The sequence below is a fragment of the Bubalus kerabau genome, chromosome 16, assembly GCF_029407905.1.
Source record: "Bubalus kerabau isolate K-KA32 ecotype Philippines breed swamp buffalo chromosome 16, PCC_UOA_SB_1v2, whole genome shotgun sequence".
Lineage (NCBI taxonomy): Eukaryota > Metazoa > Chordata > Mammalia > Artiodactyla > Bovidae > Bubalus > Bubalus kerabau.
In genome coordinates, this window is record NC_073639.1 from 65163894 (window position 1) to 65176045 (window position 12152).

At 50.6% G+C, this 12152-nt stretch overlaps 1 protein-coding gene across 1 annotated transcript; it reads left to right on the forward strand.

Annotated features, from left to right (window-relative positions):
* Positions 1-3740: 3740 nt before the first annotated feature.
* On the forward strand, positions 3741-11896 carry SDS (serine dehydratase). The gene is made up of 8 exons (XM_055549370.1): positions 3741-3892; positions 7299-7453; positions 7728-7767; positions 7969-8108; positions 8199-8290; positions 9083-9310; positions 10074-10198; positions 11254-11896. The coding sequence occupies exons 2-8, from the start codon at positions 7301-7303 to the stop codon at positions 11457-11459; spliced, it is 984 nt and encodes a 327-aa protein (XP_055405345.1). The 5' UTR covers positions 3741-3892; positions 7299-7300; the 3' UTR covers positions 11460-11896.
* Positions 11897-12152: the final 256 nt, after the last annotated feature.

The following is a 12152-nucleotide window of genomic DNA, read 5'->3' on the forward strand; positions in this document are numbered from 1 at the left end:
CTTGCTTCAGGTGATTTCTCGGCTACTCCTCTTTTGATTAGTAACTGTTCAAATTGCCCTTTGGAACTCAGGAGAGGTCATAATGGCTAGAGTCTTGCCTACAAGAAATGGGGGACAGAAATGCCTCCATACCTGGGAACCCAACAGGGCCCTGCTAGGTTCCAGAGTGATGTCAGTATTCTAAGCTGATACTCTGTAAATGGTTGAATTGTAGGCTTTGTGAATCATATCTCAATAAAGTCACTTTTTAAAATAAATGCCCAGACAGGATGTCAACAACGACAGACATTTTGTCTTTTTCTTTCTTTTTGGTTCTTATATGATTGATTTCTTTAATTTGGTGTTTTTCAGATCATAGCCATTATCCTTTCTTTTTTTTTTTTTAAAAAGTCTTTATTGATTTTGCTACTATATTGCTTCTGTTTTATGTTTTGGTCCTTTTGGCCACATTCCTGTGGGATCTTAGGTCCCCAGCCAGGGATTGAACCTGCACTCCCTGCTCTGGAAGTCAGAGTCTTAACCACTGGACCACCAGGGAAGTCCTGTGATTCATATCTGTTGAAGCAAATGGAACGATACAGCAGCAGCAGCACTAAGTTGTGTCTGACTCTTTTGCGACCCCATGGACTGCAGCCCTCCAGGCTCCCCCATCCCTGGGATTCTCCAGGCAAGAACACTGGAGTGGGTTGCCATTTCCTTCTCTAATGCATGAAAGTGAAAAGTGAAAATGAAGTCGCTCAGTCGTGTCCAACTCCTAGCAACCCCATGGACTGCAGCCTACCAGGTTCCTCCATCCATGGGATTTTCCAGGCAGGAGTACTGGAGTGGGGTACCATTGCCTTCTCCGATTGCTAGCAATCGCTGACTTTTGACACATCCTGCCCAAAAGGAAGTCAGGGCTGAGATCAGGAATGAGGCCCTCTGAGCTCTGGGAAAACCAGCAGAACAGGTCTTAGGACAGTTGGATATTTCCAGGAGAAGTTTTTAGGAACCCGATTTCTTGTATCTTCTCATATCTAGAAAGACACTAAAATCATTAATGGAGAATTCTGTTCCTGGTGACCAGCAGCAACCTTCTACCGAGAGGTATACCCCTTTCACCAAACTATACATATATACTGAGCTCCCCACCCTCTTTGGAGCAGCTCCTCTGAGCTTTCTGGGAGGGTATCTGCCCGGCTATTGTCCTCAGTAAGTTCCCAAATAAAACTGAAACTCGCAGCTCTCAGCTCGTGCATTTTTATTTCAGTCGACACATTTCATCCTTGCCTCCTGGGCGATCTTGAGCAATTTTATTTCATTTCTGAGCCTGTTTCTTCACCTGTGACATGGGACTCAAAATGCCCACTCACCTGGTTGTCTCAGGGGTAACTGAAGCCCCACATCACATAGGAAATACTTGACATGGAATCAGGCACAAGCAGATGCTCAGGTGAGATAAGAACCAACTGTATACATTCGGGGGAGTGGGGCTACACGTGAGCTTCCTGATGCCCACTCCCTTCAGCTCCGCCAACCTGGATCCCCAGCACACACCCGAGGATGTTCCACTATGGAGGGGGCTTGGAAGTACCTGTGGAAGGTCAGAGGGGGCCCGCAAGAGGGGACAGCCTGTCCCATGGAGACAAATGTACAGGCTATTTGTATTCTCTCTGCCTTCTATGGGCTTCCCTGGTAGCTAAGCTGGTAAAGAATCCTCCTGTAATTCAGGAGACCCTGGTTTGATTCCTGGGTCAAGAAGATCCCCTGGAGAAGGGATAGGCTACCCACTGCAGTATTCTTGGGCTTCGCTGGTGGCTCAGTCAGTAAAGAATCCACCTGCAATGCATGAGATCTGGATTCGATCCCTGGGTTGGGAAGATCCCCTGGAGGAGGGCATGGCAACCCACTCCAGTATTCTTGCCTGGCAAATCCCCATGGACAGAGGAGCCTGGCGGGCTGCAGTCCATGGGGTCACAAAGAGTTGGACACCATTGAGTGACTAAGCACAGCACCCTCCCTTCTATATTATCCATATTCTTGTCCTGGCTAGCGGGACAGGAAACCTTTGCTGAAGGGGCCAGGAAGAAAGCTGACCGGACGCATGTGGGTGTGGCATTCATGCATGGGCACCACATACAGACCCCTGCACACAGCCAGAGACAGACCGAGGCTTGGCACGGGGCAAGGAGGCAAAATCTTCCACTTCTGTGATGAAGATGATGGTTATAAAGGTAGTGATGGCTGCCAGCACTTACTGAACAGTCACCTGACACCAGGCCTGTTACATAAATATATTATGGTGTCATCTAATCTTAGAAGGGTGATATTAATATTATCCCCATTTTACAGATGAACAAACGGAGTCCCCAGGACACAACATGACTCGCCTAGGGCCACACATCTAGTAAAGGGCAGAGCCAGCAACCCTGACCCTTCTAGGTCTCACCTATATTGCTCCTTTAGGACAAAGGAGTTAAAAAGGCTAACAGGGGATGGCAATTTTAAAAAATTGTGTTCAGCTTTTGTGATTAAGTAATACTAGTGGCTTATCACGTCCCTCTTTCTGTTGAATTTCACTTTGAAATTTTATATCCCCAATACTTAACAACACTTGGGATTTTTCTGAGTTCTCTTTTTAATGCTTAAAAATATGCTGACATGGTACTTCTCTGATGGTCCAGTGGTTAAGGCCCCATGCTGTCAAATCAGGGGGCATGGGTTCCATACCTGGTCGAGAAACTGAGATCCCACGTGCCCTGCTGGGCAGCCAAAAGATTTTAAAAGACATGTACATTGACATGATAGTTCCATTCTTAACCCATGATTTAGGCATGATATAGTTTAATGACATTTGAATTTAAAGAGTATTAGTCAAGCATTTATGGGGAAATAAGTTCTGGTAAGCTGTTATGAAATTGAAACTAAGAGCAGGCCATTCTGAAGATCAGCCCTGGGATTTCTTTGGAAGAAATGATGCTAAAGCTGAAACTCCAGTACTTTGGCCACCTCTTGAGAAGAGTTGACTCATTGGAAAAGTCTCTGATGCTGGGAGGGATTGGGGGCAGGAGGAGAAGAGGACGACAGAGGATGAGATGCCTGGATGGCATCACTGACTCTGAACTCCGGGAGCTGGTGATGGACAGGGAGGCCTGGCGTGCTTCGATTCATGGGGTTGCAAAGAGTCGGACACGACTGAACGACTGAACTGAACTGAACTGATATGGTTAAGAACAGTCCTGTTGCATCATATGGGTGACTATTCTTTATTTTTCTTTCACTTTTCAGCACAAACATTTGAGTTTCTAAACTCAATAAATAAATAAAAGTTAAAACCTGTGTTCAGATTGCAGATTTGGGGGTCACGCTGCTGCGTTCAAGCGCTAGCTCATCCCTCTTACTGTATGCCTCAGTTTCCTTTTCTGTAAGATGGGGATAATAATAGCATGCACTTCCTTCCCGGTTTGATTCTTGACCACTGAGCACCAAGCAAGTGCTAGCGAAGATAAGTGTATTATTTCACACCCTTCTCTGGCAGCTTCCTAAAAGCTGTGGTGAAGTAGGTATTTGTTCTGAAATGAAGCTGAGGGTGGAGAAGGGGCGTGGCTAGCAGGACTGGGAGAAAGACCCAGCTAGAGAGAGGGGCGTTCCTTTCCGGGAAACCCCAAGAGTCTAGAGCCAAGAGGCGGGGCCTGGCCGGGGTGTGGCCGGTCCTGGTGTCCCATTGGCTGCTCAGATGCTCCAGGAGGGAATAAAGCCCCGACCCGTTAACACCTGGGACAATTCTGAAGACACGCTACCCCTCCTACACTTCATGTCTGTGGACCGGCTATCCAGTGGGTCCATCTAGACCATCTCCAGTCTATTCCTCCTTTGCCTGAAGCTCAGACGCGCAGCTCCTCACCTTACTCTGGTAAGCCGCCCTATCCATCCACACCTCCATCCCCTGGACTGGAGTGTCTGCGTCCACCTTGGGTTTTCCCTGGGCAAGAGAGGGAGGAAGAGTCAGTTGAGCGTAAAAACCCATGCTCTGAAGCCAGACTGGCTGGGTTCACTGCCAGGTTTGTGCCTCGGTTTCCTCATCTGTATGGTGGAGGTAATAATAACAGAATCTCCCTCTTAAGGTGGTTGTATTTAGTTTATGTGTAATAGTAGTTAATTTTTTTTAAGAATGTGGGATCTTAATTCCCCAACCAGTCCCACCCCACTCACCGCCCCCCACTCGCCTCTGCATTGGAAGCGGGGAGTCTTAACCACAATCCCAGTCCTAATAAAAGTTAATTTTTATTTATTTATTTGGCTGGTTGGGTCTCAGTTGCAGCACACAGGATCTTTGTGTCATGTGGGATCTCCCGGGGACTCTAGCTAGTTGTGGCATGCAGGGTCTCAGGTTCTCAGTCACCCAGAATCCATGCAGACAGACACCCTTCCTCCCCCCTGCTACTGTGTCCTGGAGAAAGCCTGGAGTCTGGGCCTAGGCTCCCTGGTTCAAATCTTACCTCTTCTCTTTGTAATCACATGGCAATTTAGTGGTTAGGACTCCATGCTCTCACTGCTGAGGGCACAGGTTCAATCCCTGGTTGGGGAGCTAAGATCTCACAAGCCATGAGACATGGCCATAAAAAAAAAATAATAATAATCCCTTCTCCCCTAGTCACTCACTGTGTGATCTTGACAAGCCAATCCTGCAGTTTCTTTTTTTTTTTTTTTTTTATTAGTTTATTTGTTTTTGGCTACACTGGGTCTTCCTTGATGCACTCAGACTTTTTCTCTAGTTGCGCTGAATGGGGGCTACTCTCTAGCCGCCGTGTGCAGGCTTCTCACTGCGGTGGCTTCTCTTGTTGCAGAGCACAGGCTCTAGGGCAGGCAGGCTTCAGTAGTTGTAGCACTCGGGCTCAGTAGCTGTGGCAAAGGGGCTTAGTTGAGCCTCCGCACGTGGAATCTTCCCAGAGCAGGGATCGAACCCATGCTAGGTGAATTCTTTCTGTCATGACGCTCGGGCTTGATTGGACTCAGCCAGGCAGTTCTCGCTTGGGTCTCTCTCGGGGGCTGCAGCGTGATAACAGTAGCTGGGCTAGTGTCTTCCCTAAGTCAGGCGCCATATCTGCCCATCAGCTAGGATATCAGCTGGACATGTTAGGCGAGGCACCTCCTGCAGCCCCCGGCATGCCGCCCGGGCTTGCTCCCATCTTGGCAGCTGGGTTCATGCAGGGAGCTTCCCAGCGGCCTGGCAGCTCAGTCACCTTATATGACCCGGCCTTGAGAGCCATGCTGGGCTACAGCCAGATGACACAGGGCTCCCAGTAGTGGACAATGTCCATTTCTTCCCGACTCCCTGTTCAGTGACATCCTGTTAGTAGCTTGAAATGTCACAGACGTGCAGACAATAGAAATCAAGGTTACTTTCCCTTTGACGAGGTTGTCATTAAACGTTCACCAGCACATCACTGCTTGGAAGAAGTCACATAGTGTTCTTTCCCCTGCAGTCACAGCCCCTCCCCCCATCCCTCCCCCCCAACCCCGACTCAGGGGTCAAGGGAAGGAAGTGTAGACCTGACCCCACCTTCCACCTAGAAAAGCCTCAGTGTTGCATCATAAGCGGTGTCGGGGGGGTAGGAATTGCTCAGTGATCAATCTGGAAAACTCAATCAGAACCTGTTTCCTCAACAGGAGAACTGGACAATAACATTAGGCAATTATCCTGGGCATTTCCTAGGGTTGGTAGAAGGATTAAGTGAGTTAATATCTGTAAAACTTAAGAAAATGCCTGGCACATGGTAATCACTTTAAATATGTATTTACTTGTGTGGCTGCCTCAAGTCTTACTTGCGGCATGCAGCATCTTTGTGTCATGCAGGATCTTTTCTTGCGCTTTGTGGTCTCTAGCTGTGGTGTGCCGGCTTATCAGCCCTGCAGTATGGGGGATCTTGGTTCCCCAACCAAGGATCGAACCCATATCCTCTTGCATTGCAAGACAGGTTCTTAACCACTGGAACACCAGGGAAGTCCTGGTAATCACTTTATAAGTGATTGTTAAAATAATATAATAGTTATTACAAAAAAATAACAATAGTAAAAAGCCTTCCCTAACGGGTACAGGGCTTTCCAAAGGTTAGTTGTTTTTATTAAGTTTTTACTGGAATATAGTTGCTTTACAATGTTGTGTTGGTTTCTACCTTACAACAACCTGAATCAGCTGTATGGATACATATATCCCCCATCTCTTGAACCTCTCTCCCATCCCCCTACCCCATCCCACCCCCCCAAGTCATCACAGAGCACTGGGCTGAGCTCCTGTGTTACACAGCAGCTTCCCACCAGCTGTCTATTTTGCACATGGTAATGTATATATGTCAATGCTACTCTCTCAATTCGTCCCACCCTCTCCTTCCCCTGCTGTCCACAAGTCTGCTCTCTGTGTCTGAGTCTCTATTCCTGCCCTGCAAATTGGTTCATCGGTACCATTTTTCTAGATTCCATATCTATGCATTGATATATGATATTCCTTTTTCTCTTTCTGACTTCCTTCACTCTCAGAGATTAGTTTTTAAAGATGCGTAATTTAAATATGTAATAAACATGCACACAGCAAAACATTGAAATGGTACAAAAGCAGGTGCTGTGAGCCAGTCCTCCCCAGGGGCCCCCTACCCTGATGGGTTTCTTGTGCATTTTCTGAGATGTCTTGTACACATGGATTGTGGGTATGCACATGCATCCTTGCAGGTTTTGCACAAACTAGACCTGATACCCTGCCCCTGTTTTAGCCATAATCTTGCCGCTCATTCTGAGTCAACACCCACGAGTCTATTTCTACCTCATAGTCTTCAAAAGCTGCAAGGTCTAGATGTTATTTCTTTTTCTTTTTTTGACCATGCCTCTCGGCTTGTGAGATCTTGTGAGATCCCTCAACCAGGGATCTAACCCAGGCCCTCAACAGTGAGAGTGCACAGTGCTAACCACTGAGGCTCCAGGGAATTCCCTGGATATTATTTCTGATGGTAATAGCTTCCTTGCATAATGTATGTGTGTGTTGGGGTGGGCCGGAGGTGGGCAGGGGTAGGAGGAGAGAAGATGACCTCTGCCCATTTTACAGATAAGGCAGCTGAGGCCAAAGGGAGATTGCTTGTCCGATGTCAAGTTGGTGGCCGAGTTGAGATTTGAACTCAGGTCTCCGGGATGCTATAATCTGGGGCTTGTCTTCAGCTTCCTAGAAAGTTAGGGACAGGGTCCCTCCCAGCCCCACTGCCTACTGAGTGGCAGTAGCTGGCACCAGGGCCAACTCCCCTAACCCTTTGGGTTTCCTTCCTTTCTCCCAGCAATGATGTCAGGAAGACCCTTGCACATGGAAACTCCGGTCCGTGACAGCATGACTCTGTCTAAAGTGGCTGGCACCACGGTCTATCTCAAGCTAGACAGTGCCCAGCCCTCAGGCTCCTTCAAGATCCGGGGCATCGGACACCTCTGCAAAATGGTACAGCCTCATCTGGGCAGATCCCCTTTGTGGGCAGGGCAGGGCCACTGCCATGTGACATCCTAGGAGTTCCAGGCTGGGCCCTGCTGACTCCCCACAGGCACCCTCCGTTGGCACCTCCTCTGGTTAAGGGGCGTCAGTCTGGAGGGTCCCCTCGTGGACTGATGCCAGAGCCATCAGTGACCTTCCTCTCCTTCACCTATCCCTGAACCAGTTAGTCTCTTTGGGGAGAAAAGATGTCAGGCCTGACCTTCTCCCTTCTCTGTCTCCGCAGTGGGCCGAGCGGGGCTGTGAGCATTTCGTCTGCTCCTCAGGTAAGTGGCCTGCACGCCTCCTCCTGTCCTCTGCTGTGTGTCCTGGGGTCAGGGGCTCCACCTCTCTGAGCCCTGGTTCCCCCAGAAATGAGCCATTGCAAACATCTGCAGAAGTCCCAATTTAGAATACCAAAGGGTGGCCAGCCCTCATGCAGGGAGGGTTCAACCCCACCAACACTGTCTACCCTCCACCCCTGGCAGCGGGCAATGCAGGCATGGCAGCCGCCTATGCTGCCAGGAAGCTGGGCATCCCCGCCACGATTGTCGTGCCCAGCACCACGCCTGCCCTCACCATCCAGCGGCTCAAGAATGAGGGCGCCACGGTCAAAGTGGTGGGTGAGGTGAGTACCAACCTGGAGCCAGGGCCACAGAGGGCACCGGGCCAAGTCCCCTGGCCCCTCATCCCTCTCGCTTTCTCTGTGATCTTGCAGACATTGGATGAGGCCATCAGGGTGGCCAAGGATCTGGAGAAAAACAACTCAGGCTGGGTCTACGTCCCTCCCTTTGACGACCCCCTCATCTGGTATGTGGAGGCCCCAGTCAACCGGGGTGGGCAGTGACCATGCCTCTACACCACTGAGTGGACAGTTGCCCCAATACACACCATCATGCACAGCAGCATACACGTGTGTGCACATCACACGGAAGCACACACACAGGCACGCCTGCTGGTGCCCTCACCCATGTGCGCCAGTGCCCGTTCTCCTGGACCATGGGCGAATGCTTGGGCTCAGATACACAGGGGTGTGTGTGTGTGTGTGTGTGTGTGTGTGTGTGATTGGGGCCCCTGGAAGCAGAACCTGAGACAAAGACCTCAGGGAAAGCAGTTGACTTGGGAGGTGACTGATTCGAAGACTGGGGAAGAGAGATAAGAAAGGAAGGGTAGTGATGGACTGGTAACCACTGTGGGCGGGTGGAGCTTAATCCCTCTGGGGCTCCTGGGAGCCAGCATGGACCATGACCAGGGTTGTCGAACCCGTGGGAGAGGATGTTGGGCAAGGAGTGTCTATGCATCGATTCCTGTAATTCTTAATTCCTGTAATAGATTGAGGGCCGCTCCTGGGGGTTTCGCTTCCTGGCACTGCCAGCCGCCACATTCACAGTGCTCCAGAGGCCACAGGAAGACAGGTGGAGATGCAGGTGTTGGCAGCTGGAAATAGGGTAGAGTCAGGTTTGAGGGAACCAGCTTCAAGGCCCATCAGCTGCCTGGGATGAGGGCAAACAGAGGGTAAGCAGCATCTTCAGGACCCCTGCCTGGTGTCTCCAGGCAGCGCAGCCCTGACCTGAGCCCCCCTTCCCCACCCACCTCCTCCAGGGAAGGCCACTCTTCCATCGTGAAGGAGCTGAAGGAGACGATGACCGAAAAGCCAGGGGCCATTGTGCTGGCAGTAGGGGGCGGAGGCCTCTTGTGCGGAGTGGTTCAGGGGCTGGCAGAGGTGGGCTGGAGGGACGTGCCCGTCGTCACCATGGAGACCATCGGAGCAGAGAGCTTCCACGCTTCCACCAAGGCCGGCAAGCTCGTCACCCTGCCCTGCATTACCAGGTAAGCAGCCAGGGAGGCTGCCGTTATATTCAGCGAGTGTTGTGGGAAGCTCCCCCCTCGGTGCTGGTGGCGAGGTAGATCCCTATGCCAGCCCCATTTTGCAGGTGAGGAAACTGAGGCTTTGGTCACTTAGGGTCACACAACCAGTGAGTGGTATGGCTGTTAATGAACTCAAGTCCGTGCGACTCTGTACCATGAACATCACACTTCCTAGCATGAAAAGGCTAACAATCCTTTATTGGGTTCCTCTGTGGTAGGGTTTAACACACCTCATTAATTTACCATTTACTGAGCCCCTAAAAAGTGCAAGGCACTGGTCAATCCTAGAAAGACAGTGGTGAATAAACACAGTGCCTGCTCCCAAGGGGTTCATATCCCAGCCCCAAACCTTTCCCAGATGGTGTTTGACTAATATTAGGTTTAGCCCCATTATACAGGAGTCCAAAATAACAGTGGTTTAAACAAAATTGAACTTTATTTCCTCTCATATAAAAAAGTCTAGCTCCATGAAGCCAGGGGCCAAGGACCCTTGATTTTGTTCTCCATCATCCTCATCGTATAGACTTATGGCCCAAGAAAGCTGCTTAGGTGCTGGCTATCACACCCACACTCCGTCTGGCAAGAAGTCAGGGCAGAAGCTGACTTTTCCTTTAAAGACACAGATATGTCCACTTACCTCTTATTGGCCAGAAGGTAATCACATGGTCTGCCTCCCTCCTCTCTCTTGTCTCTTTCCCCTTTCCTCCATCTTTGTCCCTCCCAGTGTTGCCAAAGCCCTGGGCGTGACCACCGTGGCAGCGCAGGCTATGAAGGTTTATCGGGAACATCCCATTTTCTCTGAAGTTGTCTCAGACCAGGAAGCTGTGGCCGCTCTTGAGAAGTTTGTGGGTATGTATGTGCTAAGTCCTTTTGAGACCCACCCCTGCTGACTAAGGGTTATGTGGCGTCCATTTGGCACCCCAAGGGCTGTCATTCGCAATTCTGTCTCCTGTCTGCCTGTGGAACTTCCCATTAATGAAAGTTACTGCAGTCCAGGGGTTAAAACAGGAAGACCAAGGGGACAAATGATAAAAGTCAGATAATGTAAGAGCAGGGGAAAATAACTGAGTATGTAAAATGTTGGTTCTGAGCAATGTAGTCAGTTGAAAAAGGAAATTATGGGCCTCAGGTTTGGATTCAGAGGTGAGTCTGTGACTAGGTTGGACTCTTTAAAATATCCTTTTGATTCTCCTTTTACTCTTCCAGATAAGCTTTTTTATTTTTGCCACATAGCATGGGCTTCCCAGGTGGCTCAGTGGTAAAGAATCCACCTGCCAGTACAGGCAACGTTGGAGACTCGGGTTCGACCCCGGGTCGGGAAGATCCCCTGGAGAAGGGAATGGCTACCCACTCCAGTATTCTTGCCTGGAGACGCCCATGGGCAGAGGAGCCTGGAGAGCTACAGTCCATCAGGCCGCAAAGAGTCAGTCAGAGACCATTTAGCAACTGAACAGCAGCAGCAACGGGCGATCTCAGCTGCCCAACCAGGGGTCAAACCTGCACCGTGTGCTGCGGAAGCACAGTCTTAGCTGGACCACGAGGGAAGTCCCTCAGCTGGTCTTTGACGGGGTTCATCCTGGAACAGGGATCTTACACCCACACACACACACTCACTCATACTGCCATTTAATTCTCCTGTACTGGGAGTTAGTTTGGCCAATCAGTGCTGGCACTCTTGCTCAGATGACGTTAACACAATGCTCAGGAAATTACAAGCATAGCAGTGTTAGCGCTGATGTTGAAATTCAGCCCTGACTCAGGCCCTAGAAGGTCAATGGACGGTAATGATGGGGGGGTGGGGGGGTGGTCCAGGACCAGTCTGTGGCCAGGGCTGACAGCTGATGGCTTCGCCAGTGGCCCGGAGGTTTCCTGGCTCCAGCTCCACCATCCTCTTCCTCTGGCAGATGACGAGAAGATCCTGGTGGAGCCCGCCTGTGGGGCCGCCCTGGCCGCCGTCTACAGCAACGTGATTCAGAAGCTGCAAGGAGAGGGGAAACTCCGCACCCCGCTGTCCTCCCTTGTGGTCATTGTCTGTGGGGGCAGCAACATCAGCCTGGCGCAGCTGGTGGCGCTCAAGAAGCAGCTGGGCATGGACAGGCTGTCCCAGTGAGGACCCCTCCCCCACAGAGTTTTCTGCAGCATGACCCAGTGCCTCATTGTAAATAGTATTCCTGTGTCTGCTGGGAGCCCATGGCCCACGCCAGTTAGTTAACCTGGTTTCTCCTGAGACCACTGTGTGCAGCGGCCGGAAAGGCAGTAGCCAGCAAGGCTGTGAACTGAACTCGTTTGAGTGTTTGGTTTTTTCCTCAGGAAGCCCAACCCTTACTCACTTTTCTTAAATCCATCCCCACCCCTACCCCTGGCCATGCCTTGTGGCTTGTGGGATCTTAGTTCCCTGACCAGGGATTGAACCTGCGCCCTCAGCAGTGACAGCATGAGTCCAAGCCACCGGACCACCGGGGAATTCCCTTTACTTTTCTATTGTGCAAACTTTCATTTTCATAAGTGCTTTTTTATCGAAACAAAGCTCCTCTTTGAGTTCTTCTATGACTGTCTCCCTCCCTCCCATCTCAGTGTGCCTGCTGTCAGCCCCGGCTCTCAACATCCTCCATGCCCCCTGCCCCTGGGAACCCTGGGGCCCCACATGGAGGTCGGGACTCCAACTCCTGCTGGGCGTGTGTGCCAGGAGGGGGCATCTCTGAATGTCAGGGAGCCAGTGAGGGACAGCCGTGCTGAACAAGAGGGGCTTGAGATGGGACACCGGCCTCCAGTAGAAGCAGGACCAGCTGGGAAGGCAGAACCA

Coding starts and splice junctions, on each gene's coding strand:
- SDS (XM_055549370.1), top strand. CDS start 7,301: ATGATGTCAGGAAGACCCTTGCACATGGAAACTCCGGTCCGTGACAGC. Junction 7,768..7,968: donor GCATTTCGTCTGCTCCTCAG/GTAAGTGGCCTG, acceptor CACCCCTGGCAG/CGGGCAATGCAGGCATGGCA. Junction 10,199..11,253: donor CGCTCTTGAGAAGTTTGTGG/GTATGTATGTGC, acceptor TTCCTCTGGCAG/ATGACGAGAAGATCCTGGTG.